Source organism: Onychomys torridus, unplaced genomic scaffold (assembly GCF_903995425.1).
Source record: "Onychomys torridus unplaced genomic scaffold, mOncTor1.1, whole genome shotgun sequence".
In the NCBI taxonomy this organism is placed as follows: Eukaryota; Metazoa; Chordata; class Mammalia; order Rodentia; family Cricetidae; genus Onychomys; species Onychomys torridus.
In genome coordinates this window covers 330,136-344,728 of record NW_023413756.1, presented here as the reverse complement: position 1 = coordinate 344,728, position 14,593 = coordinate 330,136, and the positions used below count along the sequence as shown (strand labels likewise).

General features: G+C 42.6%; 1 protein-coding gene across 1 annotated transcript in view; it reads left to right on the top strand.

The window, feature by feature from the left end:
• The first annotated feature begins 7,889 nt into the window (after window positions 1–7,889).
• Window positions 7,890–14,593, top strand: part of Ankrd28 (ankyrin repeat domain 28) — a 153,333-nt gene continuing 146,629 nt past the window's right edge. Inside the window, exon 1 of the mRNA XM_036176708.1 lies at window positions 7,890–8,222. Coding sequence (XP_036032601.1) covers window positions 8,196–8,222 — 27 coding nt within the window. The 5' untranslated portion in view covers window positions 7,890–8,195. The remainder of the gene's footprint in view (window positions 8,223–14,593) is intronic.

The window sequence follows — 14,593 nt, the reverse complement described above, 5'->3', positions numbered from 1 at the left end:
AAACAAATGGTTCATCTCTGTCATTCAATCATAACTCCAGTTAATATTAGCATAACTTTCCCTGTTTTCATTTTCCCAAAACGTTTATTTTTTGTTTATATCATATGTGTATATAATTATGAAATGTTTATCTTATGCAATCTATTACATGTATTGCTCATGTATGTCAAACATAGATGCAGCATCATTATCAGAGAGGGAGCAGTTATGCAAAGTCTCCCTCAGAAAAACTTGGAGTAAATGAAACTATTCTCAATAGCCTGTTGTTGACACAGGCGGTCACTGGTCAAAAGTGGGATGTCTGCTGGGTAAAACCTCTGAAACAGTGAGCCCAAAGAGAGCCTCTGCCCTCTATATTGTTCTCTCAAGGATTTGCCACAGCGGTTGAAAGCATAACATAGTTAAGCCTAGTGACTTAATAGTGTAAGCCCCTCATGTTAGTTTGTGCGTTATTTGGATATTGTCTTTGCTAACTTCCTTAAGCAATTCCATAAAATTTTGCTTTAAGTAACTAAATGCACACAAGTTCACAACCATGTGTGTGTTTTTTTTAATGATTTTGAAATCTTTAATTATGTGTGTTTATCGAGTGTGGGTATGTGCTTGGGAGTGCAGTTGCCCGCTGAGGCCAGAGGCATCAGATCCCCTTAGGGCTGGAATTAAAGGCACTTGTAAGCTGCCTAACATGGATGTTAAGGATTGAATTTGGGTTCTCTGCAAAGAGTGCTCTTAACCACCGAACCATCCCTACAACTATGTATCTTCTTGACTAATTAACTGTGTCTTTTACTACGATAACATATTACCTATTTATTTCTATCAATACTTATCTTAAATTCTGATACATATATTTGATGCTGATATCTAGATGAGCAATCTTTTGTTTAGTATTTTCTTGGTATGTGATTCTTTATCTTTTTCCTTTCCCAAACTTTTTTGACCATGTTTGACCATGTGAATAACCCATAGCTATTATTTTTTAAATTGAGCTTGAACATGGATGTATATAATGTCACTTTTTATAACCAGGTGTAACCCATTAACTTTTATTATGACTAATTATATACTTGGACTTCTTTCCATTATCTTGAACTAAATATCTGTCTTGGTGTTTATTTGCCCTCCCCACTATGTTTCCCTGTCTTTGTCTTTCTCTTCTTGATTTATTAATTAAATTTTCTTTAGGCCATATATGTCCTGTATAGATTTGGAAGTTACATTTTATTTTTCTTATTTTGGTGAGTATTTCCAAATGTAGGCAGAGTTTTCCTGTCTCAACCATCTGCTCCCAAATAACTAGCAGCCACTTCCCAAATAATTGACTTGAGACTTAATATAAACTATAAATGCTTGGTCAATAGCTCAGGCTTGCTACTAGCTAACTCTTACATTTAAATTAACCATATTTCTTATCTATGCTTTACCACTCAGCTCATGGCTTGTCACCTCATTTTCTACATGTTCTGCTTCCTCCATGGCTGGCTGGCATCTCCTCTGATTCCACCCTTCTTCCCATCATTCTTCTAGTTTGGTTGTCCTGCCTATAATTCCTGCCTGGCTACTGGCCAATCTGCCTTTTATTAAACTAAATCAGAGTGACAAATCTTCACAGTGTACAAAAAGATTATTCCATAGCATCCCAATGTTCCACATACATGTTAGTAACCGTTTATTATATTGAAGGCTGTCATATATGTTAAATAGTCTTATTGTAGGATAACTTCCTGTGTAGAGAGCTGCGTGTAGCCGCACCCTAAAGATGGCGCTGGCTTCCACCCTCTGCCTTCCCGATGGCAAGCACTCTTTGTGGTAAACAGCTCCTTATTTGGCTATGGCTGGAATCGTGTGCCAGTGGCATATGCATGGACCTGTGGATAGTGCCCATGTGGCTGTCTGGGGTTGGTAGCCCAGACCTACTTAGGTGCTGGGAGAGGCTTGCCCCAGGGGAGAGACAACGCAACTAACAAAGGTCCTGAATAAACTGTTTTAAGAAGAGCCCCGTTGTTGCGTCATCCTTGCTGGTTGAGGCGGGCGCGACATTCCTGGTTATAAATTCCACCTTCCTGGAGTAGAATTCAGAACTCTGGACTTGGCTCAGGAGAGTGGAAGTCACCCACAGGCCAGCCTGGGTCCTGAAGGGTTGGGCTGGCTGAAGACATTCACAGGCTCACCTAGAGCTGGGCAGAAGGGTGTCATTATGATGAGCAAATGTGTTGTGGAGAAATGGGAGAGAAAGAAGTGGAATGGGTTATCTGCTGTGGAAAGAGGTAGAATGGGTTGTCTGCTGTGGAAAGAGGTAGAATGGAAGAAGTGAGGGTGGTGAGGAGTAGGATGAGACGGGCATCCTGTTATGGGATATTTGTATACTCTGTGAAGATATATTGTTATGATGGGTTTAATAGAGAGCTGAATGGTCAATAGACAGGCAGGAAGAGGTTAGGCAGGACTTCCAGAGACAGAAAGGATTCTGGGAAGAAGAAAGGCAGAATTGCCAGACAGATGTGGAGGAAACAGCATAGGCAGTATGGAGAGATGAGGTAACAGGCCACACAACAGAATGTAGATTAAAATAAATGGGTTCATTTAAGTTATAAGAGCTAGTGGGACAAGCCTAAGCTAAGGCCAAGCTTTCATAATTAATAAGAAGTTTCCATGTTGTTATTTGGGAGCTGGCTGGCAGGAAAGAGAAAGACTTGTTTCAGTAGCCTGCTTGCCACCCAGGATCATGGTGACAACCCAGCCCAGGCTGCTGCCAAGGGCCATGACTGAGTCCATGGTCCTACCACAGCCAAGGTCTATGTTGACATCTGTCACTCATGTTGCCATCAAAGGCCACAAGGATGCCCAGTATCTGGGCTGCCACCTGTGACCACGCAGGTGTTGGAGGGCCATGCTACTGCAGGGGCTTTACTAATCTAAGTGGCCTACACTGCCACCCAGTGTAATGTCCAGGACCAAGCTGTAGTGGAGGGGCATGTCTGGGTCCATGGTCATGCTGCAGCTGGGCTCTGTGTTGTCTATGGCTCATGTTAACACAGGAGGCCATGGGAACCATGCATGATGAAATCAAAGGGCCAGGCTGAGCCAGCTCTGCCCTTCAATGGCCCTGGGAAAGCTGCCCTCCCCCTTGCTGGACACTGCAGCAAGAGAGCTACCCCCTCATTATGGGTGTAGGAGAGCTGGTCTTGATGGCACGGTATACGAGAGCTGGCTCTGTCCCTCACCTGAGGGGGCAGCCACAGTGGCCAGGTCTGACTTGCTCAACTACCACCCAGACCCACATCCAGGGCCTTGAGTTGACCTACCCTAACATCTACCCCATCTATGACCTACTAGAGCATGTGAAGGGACTGGTCCTGCAGAATGATACCCAAAGGATCTCCATGACTCAGGACGGCCGCTGGATGTCCCAGAGGAGATTCAGTGAGGATCCAGTGATGATTGTGTACCAGAAACCAGAGTCCTTGAACCAGACTCATTGCAATTAACATTTGCAAGTAAAGCAGATAAGAAAAAAGGGTACACTGAGTGACACACAGTGACTTCTAATGACACTAAGACAAATGAAGAGATGTTGGAGAGGCAGGAAGGACTGAGGAGCAAAGTGGTTTGTTTGGTTGGTTTGGCTTTAATTTTTTTCTTTTTTTCTTTTTTGCAGGCGGGGGATGCTGCAAGGATGAAGGGTGGATATGGAGAGACTGGGAAATGAGCAGAATTGAGATGCAAGATATGAAATTCTCAAAGAATCGATAAGTTATGTTGGAAAGAAAAATGGAATCCAGAGCTCTCATTTTCTGCTTCTCTTGCAGCTAGCATGAGGCCTATGACATAGGCTGTGCAAACCAGAAAGACCAGTGGAAATGTAAGAAATGGATGTACACAAGCTCTGCACATAGCATCCATTTTGATGACTTAAATAGTTTCTGACAGAATTATTGCTGATGTTGAAAGCAGAAGAAAATGAAGTAAAGTTGAGCTCCTGGTATTGATGCTTGATGGAAATAGTGTATCATGTCAGTTCTGTTGTGTGGTTTATGAAATTTTTTTTTTCAAAATCCCAAACTTGTTTTTTCTAGCTCTCCTAATGACTCTGTACTGTTCTCATTTTAAGAAACCCCTCCATGAGGGACCCAATCTGGTGTTGGTGTGTGTACGGGGTTCTGTTTATGTCTTTCCTCAGGACAATGAGGTTCCTCTTTGGATTCCTGAGTGCTGTGTGCACCCTGTGGCTGCTGCTACAGCCCAACATGGCAGAGACCTATTGGGCCTTCATGAAAAACTCTCCCCTTCTGATGCCAATGGTGACTGAGAGCCCAATATGGCCAGCTTTGGCAAGCATTAACTAAATGTGTTTACCCTTTCTCTTGAAAGATAGTTTAATTACGCCTGGTGGTGGTGGTGCACACTGTTAATCCAGCACTCAGGAAGCAGAGGCAGGTGGATCTCTGAATTTGAGGCCAGCCTGGTCTACAGAGTGAGTTCCAAGACAGCCAGGGCTGCACAGGGAAACCCTATCTCAAAAATAAAACGAAATAAAGATAATTTAGCTAGTGTTTCAGGTATGGATCCTCAGTCCTCCCATCATCTTTATGTTGCTGAAATACCTGCTGGCCAGGGGGCTGCCATTCCTCTAGGTCAACTTGGCTTTCCTGTGTGTGAATGGCAGCATTTCCATATCCTGCTTGGTTTTCTAGACTTCCACTACTACCTGCTTCACTTTTCAGTTACTCCTATTGAGACTCTGTTTCTTCCTTTACCTCATGTTTTCCTTCAAGTCTGAAATACTTAGACGTTATCTTTATGTATATTACCTTTCATTCACTCTCTGTCCCCCTCCTAAACTCTTTTAGATACACACTTGGCCCCGCATCATATCTTCTGGGGCTCTGAACTCACCGTCGCTGCTTTGGCACACCTGTGTTGCATCTTTTGGTAGTTCAGATTCTTCATAAAAAGTCATTTTTATGCAGAAGGGATTATCTGGCTCAAAAAAAAAAAAAAACCCTTGAAATAGTCTATTTCCTACTATAAAGGCCACTTTTCTGGTTGTTAAGGGCATTATGCATCAGGTCCTGCTAGTGGTAAGCTGGTTGAGTCTGGGCACAGTTAGCTTCTTTAGGTAGCAATATAAAGAGGTTACTGAAAATTACATGAGGTAAAGAATATAAGGAAGGTACTGAGTAAGTGTCTAACATATAGTAGATTAGGAAATAAGATTTTGTGTGGCTGCTTAGCTTACAGTAACTTTCCTGGTGATTATATCTGTGCCATTTATTTTGGACACTAGTTCTGATGGAGACTGTCATCAGTTCCCAGACTTGGCAGTAGTGAATAGCTGAGGCATGGACTCATGGGTTTAAGCCAACTAGTCAGTCTTTACTTCAGTCTTGTTAGGAATACTGACTACTCTATGACTGAAAAGCAATGTGTGAGCAGGGTTGCTGGAGAATGTCAATGGTGTACAGAAAAAGAGACCTAAGAATTGGGAGATGGCTTAGTGGGTAAAGTGTCTGCTACACACGTGTGAGGACTGGATTCCAGATCTTGCTGGCCACACAGTTTAGCCAAAACAGGGTGTTCCATGTTCAGTGAGAGACTTTGTCTGAAAAAATAAGGTGCAAAGCAATTGATGAAGACATCCTGTCAGGCCTCCACAAAGATGCAAGGATGCACACAAGCACACATTCATACAACACACACACACACACACACACACACCACCACCACCACCGCCCGGCTGAGATCTTTAAATTTTTAACTTATAAAGGAATAATAATGTATTTTAATGTTAATTGCACTTGAACACGAGTATTTTCATTTTATTGCTTAATTATATAGTTTTTTGTTTTTTTCCAGAGTCAACAGTTATTACTATCTCAACAACTATATAGTTGTTAAAATACTAATATTAAATTTGGATGGTCCTTCAGAATTTCCACAGCCTTTCATACTATTATCCTGCTTGATTGTGTGAGATGAACACGCTGGGTAAGATTAAACTTAACTTTCTTTCTTTTTAACTAAAGGGTGAGCAACAGACACAAGATGTTAAACAGTGTTCAAAAGAGAAAAGTGAGTCCACCTAGGACTGAAGTCACCTCTGCAGCAGCATCACACCCACAATAACACAGAGATAGAACATTGTCATATGTTACTCTTAATTAAAATTTCATCAGCTCAATCCTAACACACTGAAATGCACATTTGGTCTACTCTCAATTCATACCCTCAAAATCACTTGTATACTCTCCACAGTCAATCTGTGCTGTGTTGTGCTTTTAAACTCCAGAACTTTAACCCAGAGAGATTACTGAGGATGGGTGTTTGTTCAGGTCCGTCAACTTCTGAGTCAGCTTTCACTATTAGACAGGCATACATATAGAAGAGAATAAAATCTTATGTCCACAACTGGATGTAGTACATGGGAAATCGTAATCATAAAGTACTGTGGTAAGGTTGTCACAACATCTTTGTCTTGGAGAAGTCTGAGGCTTTCAGACCATCAACTCGTTCAGTCTTCAATGCACTGATAAAAGAGAGATGGGGGTGACAGAATCCTTATTTCATCTCCAGAGCTGATGGAGAAAGGAATCAGGTACTCAAGGAAAGGCCAAGCAAGAACCATTTGTCCTCCTTTGAAGCCTCTTCCATCAGTTAGGAGAATTCCTCCATTTTAAAATAGCAAATACCAAATTCATATATGGTGAAAAATATTTTAGAAAAGAGATTCTTTCAACAGAATTATGGCATGGTTATGTTAAGATATATCAGAAGGCTCATAGTATCAGTTCGTTTGATCTTGCACTTTGATATTTTCTGTTCTTATGGGGCTAAAGAGTTGTTTTTAAGTGCAGTATTATAATAAACTGACAGTCCTGGCACAGATCCGCATTTCTCTAGACTGCCATTAGGCTCAAATCCATTCTCTAAAAAAAGTCTGTCCCAAGAGACACACTGATGCAGGGAAAAGAGGTTTGTTTTTGTTTTTTAAACCAAGCCGCACGTTTGTGTTCTAACCATCTGTACCTTTTATTAACCAGAGGCTGGAGCCGCCCAAGCAGACAGACATAGGCGAACAACAATCTCCTACACAAGCCTGGAATGGTAACAGTGTGCCGCTGCCTAAGAAAGAAAAGCCTCTTCTTAGCAGTGGGTTGGCGTGGGTGTGTGTGTCGGGGTGAGGGAGTCATTTCTCTTCTCCATCCGAGGATGCCATTTATTGGAAATCTTGCATATCTTTTTGAAAAAAAATCGATTCCTCTCGAGTGGGAGGCAAAACCCTTTTGATGATATAGAAAGGGAAAAAAATACATGCAAGATTGAAAAGGGAGCTTTGGAGAGAAATGCTCGGCGGTCACAACCTGTTCAGGCTTTGAAGACCACGCCCTTCCGTCCCGCATGCCAGCAGTCTCCAGCAACCACTTCGCCCCCAAAGCCACAGAGGCATTCTCATTCTCCCTCCACGTGCGGGCCCGGTTCCCCGGTGCCCTCGCTACTCTCAGGGAAGCAGCACCAGCCCCGAGGGCCCCCCACCCCCCACCCTGCACCCACTCCGGCTGCTTCATTCACACCTGGCTGGGCCGAACCTATGCGCTCCACCTCCACGTGCCATCCCGGGCCGTTACCCAGTAGGTACCCTGCTTCGGTTCCTCCCCACCTCCCGCCCCGGCTCCGCCCACCGCGCCCGGGGCGCGCGCCCAGCCGCCCCGCCACCTGGCCCGCCCGCTCCGCGCGTCGCCGCTTCCTGTGCCCCGCCCCTCCTTCGGCGGGGAGGCGGGGCCTGGACGCGAGCGAGCGCGGCGGCGTGGCCAATAGGCGCTTGGCTTACTCTGGCCTCTCCCCCGCGCGCCCGCCAATCGCGGCGGGCGGTGGTGGTAATATTGTGGAGTGGAGTTTGGATGCCGCCGCTGCCGCGGGCTGGAGCGGCGCGGCGGCGGGGGCTGCCGGGGTATTTCGGGAAGGGGGTGTGAGGCGACGGCGGAGGCAGCGGCTGCGTGTGGAGGCGGCCGAGAGAAGAGAGGGAGAAAGGAAGAAAGAGGGCGGGAGTCCTCGGTGGAGGAGGCGGGACCGGCGGGGCTCGCGGCGGCGGCGGGCGGCCGGGGAGGCGGCGCCGCCCCCTGCCCGCGCTCCTCTCTTCAACGAAGCCGGCCACCTACCCGCCGGCCCCGGGCAGTGGCCGAACGGCGGCGGCCGCCATGGCGTTCCTCAAACTCCGCGACCAGGTAGGTGAGGGACGGCGGAGCGGAATCGCGCCACCGAGGAGCCGGAGGAGGGCGGACCAGCGGCGTGGGCCGCCCGGGCGCCCGCTCAGCGCGGTGGCTGCGAGGGAAGCGGGTGTCCCGGGCCGGGAACGGCGCGAGGCTGCAGCCTGGGACCGCGGGCCGTCCGCCTGTCAGTGCAGCCCTGGCCCCGGGAAACCCACGTGCTGCCGGGGGAATCGCGGCCGCCACCACAGGGGCGGGTTCCGCGCTCGCCGCCCTCGCGTCCGGCGCGCTGCCGGGTAGGCGCCTCCTCTTTCCTGCCAGGTGAGGCTCGGGCCTAACAGGTGGCTTTGCGATGCCAAGTGGCAGCCGTGCTGGCGGCCGTGACCTGGGGTCACGACCTTGCTCTCGGGTTTGCTTCGTAGGATGGTTCATGGTCCAGTGCACTGCCTCGCAGAGAGGTGGTGGCGGAAGAAAGCAAACCTACCAGTCTTGACTGATTCTGCCGGAGACTGGTGGTTACTGTGCAAATCCCCGGACTTGTTTTCTCTTGACATTTTCTGCACGATCTTGGTTAGTTTTCTTGACTTAGGAAGAGCTTGTCAAAGAACACCTGAAATACTCAGAAGACTCCTTCTGAGGGTCTGGAAAATAATTTTGTATCTATCAATGAAATCGCAACTATGTCTGAATGCTTGTTACCTTTAAAAACTTGAGAAGGTGGACTATAATACTTGGTAATCAGCATCAGGTGATGCACACTCCCCAATGTTTTGTTTTTCTTTCTTTGAAGGAAAAGGGAAATTAACTTGTGAAATTTCGGAGTAGTTGGGAACCTACTAATGCTGAGTACTTACTGTGCCATTATTTTCCTGAATAGGAGATACTGAACATATTTGAAGGGAAAGTTATTTGCATGTGAGAAACTATTTCGAAAGTGAGCACAGGTTTAACAAAAATAATAGGGAAAAACTTAATATGTATTATATTATTTTCTACCAGTTAAAATTTAAGTTCTGAAAAATGAATATTCTCTTTATGCTAATGGCTGGCTCTATGTATCATTTGGTATCAATATAGTTTTAACTGGTATTGAAATTAAGGTATACTTTGAATAGTATCATAGGTTGATAGTTTGTATTTCAAATTAAGTGAATAACTTTACTGTCTAACATGTTATCATTAGCCATGTATAGAGTCTTTAAATTAGTTAAATTAAGAAAACTCAATTTCTTAGTTGTGCCAGTCACTTTTCAAAAGTGCCAGAGGTAGCTCTTGGTTACTGTGTTAAATACCACAAAGCCTTTCACTGCTCAAAGTTCTGTCAGAAAAACAAACAAACAAAACTGAATAACAACAGAGTTAAAGCCTAAATCATCTAATTCTTATATCATTAATACCATGAAACTCAAGATCTAAATTTCCCACTACTCTTTATTATTCTAGTAGCACTTTATACCTGCATATTTGGTTCTAGCTCTTCACTTTTGGAAAGATTATTTTGTGATTTGGTCATTGTGTGCATTAGGAATCTGGTGGATTTTTAGAACATCTTAGTTTATAAAATCCATGAAATAAAAGCAATCCATTTGCGTCTTTGCATTGCATTTGAGTATTTAGGAACTACAATTTTGAAGCATTTGTAATACTGTTCCAGTTTTTATGTAATATCCTTTAGTACTTGGTGGTAATATTGATCCTTAAAATGTCACATGTAAACTTGAGACTACTTGAACAAGTTAATGAGATGGCATTGTGAGGGAAGACGTACTGTACTACTAAATAATTGTCTCATCTAGTTCCTCTGAAAGACTTTAAGAACTGAGTTTATTTTGCCTAATTTAAGGGGAATTGCTCTTTTTAGAAATCATTTATGTATTGATATGTTACAAGCTGTTAGAAGTGATGATAGTCACAAAGTGGAATGCAAATAGTTTAACCTTTCCCATTTGTAGGAAAAGCACTTAAGCTAGATGAAATACTTTTTGGAGGAAGGATGAGAAGATCTGGTTGTATACACAGGATTTTAAACCTGGAAGGTAGTTGATATAGCTTCTAACTCAAAAGCTTTATACACATTTGGGATAAGGAGTAATATAATTTGTTTGTTTGTTTGTTTCATAATCTTGCAAAGCATAGTACATAGAAGCTAGAAGTGAGTAAGGGTGTTCTTCAGGCGTTTAAACATGAGGAGGGGTCTACATGGTGTAGATAATAAAATTAGAGGTGAAGAGATGGCTCAATCAGTAAAGTGCTTGCCACCCACATCAGCATGAGGGTCTGAGTTTGATCCCAGAACTCATGTAAAGAACCTGGGCACAATGACACATACTTATAATCCCAGCTCTTGGGAGGCAGAAACAGAGAAATCCCCAGGGCTTCTTGACCAGTCAGTGTGGCAACAACACATCATCTGTAGGGTAAAACTAACCTGTCTCACGACGGTCACTCCACGTAGTTAAAAGGGAGGTTTATTTTGTGGGGTAACTTACAAATGAAGGGGTAGGTTGCAGGGTCTGGCAAAGGTATAGCGCAGTACGGTGGTGTTCTCTGGAGAACTCTGCTCGGTCTACCTCCAGCGTCCAGGGCCCCGGAACTAAGAGAGAGACCTCCTCTTGGTCTTCCGCTTCCTCCTCCGCCCTGCCTTGTGGGCGTGACCATTACCGAAGCCTCAATGGGGGTTGGAACTTCCAGGCCAACGCTGGGATGGCTATCCACTACAAGTCAGCCCAGCCTACTTGGCTTATTCCTAAAGAATAACACTGCAGGTTGACTTCTGGCCTCCATATGCATACATGTACCCACAGGTACACAACCAGCAGTATACATGTAAGATACACAAAGAAGGCAGATAGAACATCAGTAAGCAAATAAAGGAAATTGTTCTCATCCATTCAGTAATCAGAATAAGACAGCATTCTTGGTTTGTGCCAGTATGTAATTAAGGGGATAAGAAATAATTACTGTGTTTTCTGCCTATGAGTAGATGAAAATATTTTTTATACTGTTAGGGGCTAGAGAGATTGCTCATTGTTTAAGAGCACTGGCTGCTCTTCCAGAGGGCCTAGGTTCAATTCCGAGCACCCTCAGGTTCTATTTCCAGAACCCATATGGCGGCTCATGACTGTCTTTAGCCCCGGTCCCAGGGTACACAACACTCTTCTTACTTCCTAGGGCACTAGGCACACATGTGGTACACAGATATACATGCAGATGAAACACTGAGACATACAAAATAAATTAAAAATTGTTAGTAAAAGGAAACTTTTGTTTTCTGTTGGTAACAGTAGGCACGAACTTTTTTCCAACAGCAAGAAAAAGGATAGGTGGGGATGGCAGGCAGAAAGAATAAAAGGAGAAATCTGGGGAGAGGAAGATCAAGGAACAAGTAAAGGAGAAGAGGAGGATGCAGGGGGCCAGCCACCCAGGTGCACAGCCAGCCACGGAGTAAGAAGTAAAGAAAGATATACAGAAATAAAGAAAGATAAAAGCCCAGAGGCAAAAGATAGATGAGATAATTTAAGAAAAGCTGGCTAGAAACAAGCCAAGCTAAGGCTGAGCATTCATAAGAAAGAATAAGCCTCCATATAATTTGAGAGCTGGGTGGCAGTCTGCCAGAGTCAAAGAATAGAAACTACCAACTACAGGTAGAGAAGGATCTGAGAGTTTCAACATTTTGATTCTCAGGCCTGGAACTCTATATAGACCAGACTGGCCTTGAACTTGAAGAGATCTACCCGTCTCTGCTCCAGAGTGCTGGGATTAAAGGCATGCACTGCCATATTTTTTCCTTATTACTCCAGCTGAGATTTAGTAAATGAGAATGTAGAGAAAGGACAGTCCTGTCTCATTCCTGATGCTTTCAGTTTTTCCTTATTCAGTGTGAAGTTGGCTATAGATTTGTTATAAATAATCTTAATATTTTGAGGTATGATCTTGTATTACTAGTTTCTAACAGCCTTTTATCAAAGGACATGGATTTGTCATGGGCTTTTTAGGTTTCTATTAAGATCAATTGGTTGCCCTCAATTTTGTGTATTTGTCACCTTACATTTATTGATTTGTGTATGTTGAGATAGTCTTACATCCTTAAAAAGAAACAGACCTGATCCTAGTCTCTTAGTGAATTTTTAAGTTTATTCTGCAAATACTTTATTATTATTATTATTATTATTATTATTATTATTATTATTATTATTTTGGTTTTCCGAGACAGGGTTTCTCTGTGTAGCTTTGCGCCTTTCCTGGATCTTGCTCTGTAGACCAGGCTGGCCTCAAACTCACAAAGATCCGCCTGCCTCTGCCTCCCCAGTGCTGGGATTAAAGGCGTGCGCCACCACCGCCTGGCTTAATTTTTTTTTTTTTAAATCAAGGAAATTAGTCTGTAATTTGTCATTGTTCTCACTGTTTTCTCATCTGTGCTGGACTAGTAGAATGAGTTTGTAGTGTTCCTTCCCTTTCTATTTTATGGAACAGACTAAGGAGCATTAATGTTCTTTAAGGATCTGGTAGAATTCAGCCATCGAGGAGTTGAGAATTCATCTGCTTGAGGATTTTTCCTTGTTGAGATTTTTTTGTTGTTGTTACTGCTGTAATGCTACTTGCTGTTGATCTTTTAAGTTTGTTTGTTTGTTTTTTAATATACCTTCTTGTGTCAATTTTGGTAAGTCATACATATCTAGAAGTTTGTTCTAGAATTTTCAATTTATTGGATGGAACACAAGTTTTCAGTACACTACCAACAATCCTTTGTGTGTCACTGGTAGTCTTTGGTAAAGCTACTTTTTTGGTCTCTACTTTTGTTAATTTGGGTCATCTCTCTCTTTGGTTGTTTAGATGAGAGTTTGTTAATCTTGCTTAGTTTCTCAAAGAGACAGCCTTTGTTTTTCATGGTCCTTTCTGTTGTTGCTTTAGTTCCCATTTTATTTATTTCTGCCCTGATTTTCTTTCCTTCTAATTTTGGATTTATCAGACTATGTGATGCATCATTAGGTTATTCTTTTGTGATGTTTGGATTTTTTGGATATGCACGCCCATAGTTGTAAGTTTCCTGCTTAAACCCATATTTTTTTTTTCTGTATCTCATCCACTTTAATAATGTTTTCATTTTTATTGAGTTTAGGAAATTTTTAATTTAATTTCTTCAAAAAATTATGGTTTCATTCTCTGTGTTTGTATATTTTATGTAGTTTCACTTGGTTTTGATTTGGAAAAATAAAAGAAGCTATTTCAATATATTTTTTAAAGATTTATTTATTTATTATGTATACAGCATGTATGACTGCAGGCCAGAAGAGGGCACCAGATCTTGTTACAGATGGTTGTGAGCCACCATGTGGTTGCTGGGAATTGAACTCAGGACCTCTGGAAGAGCAGCCAGGGCTCTTAACCTCTGAGCCACCTCTCCAGCCCAATTTCAATATTTTTATATTTGTTAATACTCTGGAGATTGGTGGTTACTATGCAAATCCCGAGACTTGTTTTCTCTTGACATTTTCTGCACCATCTTGGTTAGTTTTCTTGATTTAGGAAGAGTTTGTCAAAGAACACCTGAAATACTCAGAAGACTCATTCTGAAGGTCTGGAAAATAACTTTGTATCTACCAATGAAATTGCAACTATGTCTGAATGCTTGTTACCTTTAAAAACTTGAGAAGGTGGACTAGAAGGCTTTGTAATCAGCATCAGGAGATGCACACTCCCCAATGTTTTTTTTGTTGTTGTTGTTTTAAGGAAAAATTTGTTATGTCCTAAATGCAATCATTTTTGGAGAAAGTGACTTGGGTATCCAAGAACAGCATATATTCTGCAACTCTTGGTTGGGATATCCTGTAGATGTTATTAAATCCATTTGATCTATGATACAGTTTAACTTAAAGTTTTCTTTGTTGATTTTTTTAATCTAGATAATCTGTCATCAGCGAGGAGTATTAAAGTCATGTCTTGTTATATGTACACAAGTAGTACTTGTTTGATAAAAATGAGTGCATATGTATTTACAGTCATAACTTGACAAATTGCTTCCCATTAATACTCAGTTATTTTCTTGCTTATAATTTTGGTTTAAAGTCTGCCTTTAATATACACGTATAACCTACTCCTGATATTTGCTTGAGATGCATGCACTGGTGAGGTGATTTTCTTGCACACAATTGGCTCTTGTTTTTTAAACCAAACATCCGGTTTGTGTGTTTGAATTGAAAGATAAACCTTGCCTTTAGGGTTATTAAAGGCGTGTACAAAATTTCTCCTTATTCACCTTAGAAGTTTGCTAGTATACTGAATTTGATTCTTTACTAATTCTCATTTATTTGTTCTCCTAATGAGATTTTTCTTTCTTTTGAGCTTTCATGATTGTGCTGTCTGTCTTCCTCTTTGTGTAGTAGTATTCT